Below are 992 nucleotides of genomic sequence, written 5' to 3'. Positions count from 1 at the left end.
ATATAGGAGAATTAATATAGAAACATTCTCTTCCTAAAGGAATGTAATTGTAGTTTTTTTTATAAATATGTAAGGTCAGTTTAATCGTTACTAATATTCGATGTTTTAGATTAAAATAAATGTCTGGAATTGGAAGTAGTCGTCGTGACGATCGAGTTGGGAACCATTGTCGCATGTTAAATAAATATGTCTAATGAAACACAGAGAATGAGAGAATACACGTGTATACGATATAATGCATAATTATACATATGATCCTCGTTTTCTCACTCACGTTTGCTTGAGCACGGAGCGTTTCGAGTTTGGCAATAAAGCAAATGGTTGGTGATCGGTCGTGGCAGCAGATAGCGAAATCGGCCGGGTTACCGTCGAACCGGCGTCGCGACGCGCAAAACCAACATATTCTCACTTACTTGACGAGAACCATGTCAGACAGTTCTGTTTTCACGCCGTGCTTCTTTGGGTCGTACTCCGCTATCATCGGGCGCATCGGCGTTCTCTGAAAAAGTAATAATCGATCCATTAACAAAAACCGTTGCTCCGTTATCGTTAATTAGTTCACACATTTCTTAATCTCGTGACAAGTAAAGTACATATTTAATTCATACAAATTGACAAAGTGGAATAAATTTGGAAACATTTGCACAAGATACTTCATTCATATCGCGCGAATATTTAACCCCGGATGATTATTTTATCTTCGCTCTTCACGTTTCTTATTTTAATTAGAATATTTATCTTATTTTTCTTTTTTACATGACTAAGAATTTTCAATTCAGAATTATGTTTGATTGTCACAGTTCATTTAATGATCTTTGGCTCACTTAACGTTTTCCAACCTTTCGTCAGTCTTAATCTTACAATTAATTCTATGCGAATTGTGTCAGCGATCGATGATTCGTCATTTCTATTTCTATTTTATTGTATTTAGTGGACTAAGTATTCCAGTTTATACCATCTTCATCATTTATCATTTATACCATCATTATATA

The 992-nt window shown here is 34.9% G+C and overlaps 1 protein-coding gene across 1 annotated transcript in view; it reads right to left on the bottom strand.

Moving 5' to 3' along the window:
- Positions 1-683, bottom strand: part of LOC108628318 (proton-coupled amino acid transporter-like protein pathetic) — an 8,465-nt gene extending 7,782 nt beyond the window's left edge. The window contains exon 1 of the mRNA XM_026816400.1: positions 413-683. Coding sequence (XP_026672201.1) covers positions 413-523 — 111 coding nt within the window. The 5' untranslated portion in view covers positions 524-683. The remainder of the gene's footprint in view (positions 1-412) is intronic.
- Between the last annotated feature and the right edge of the window lie 309 nt (positions 684-992).

Source organism: Ceratina calcarata, unplaced genomic scaffold (assembly GCF_001652005.2).
Source record: "Ceratina calcarata isolate Rehan_Ccalc_2016 unplaced genomic scaffold, ASM165200v1 scaffold517.2, whole genome shotgun sequence".
Taxonomy (NCBI): Eukaryota; Metazoa; Arthropoda; class Insecta; order Hymenoptera; family Apidae; genus Ceratina; species Ceratina calcarata.
This window is presented reverse-complemented; position numbering and strand designations above follow the sequence as displayed.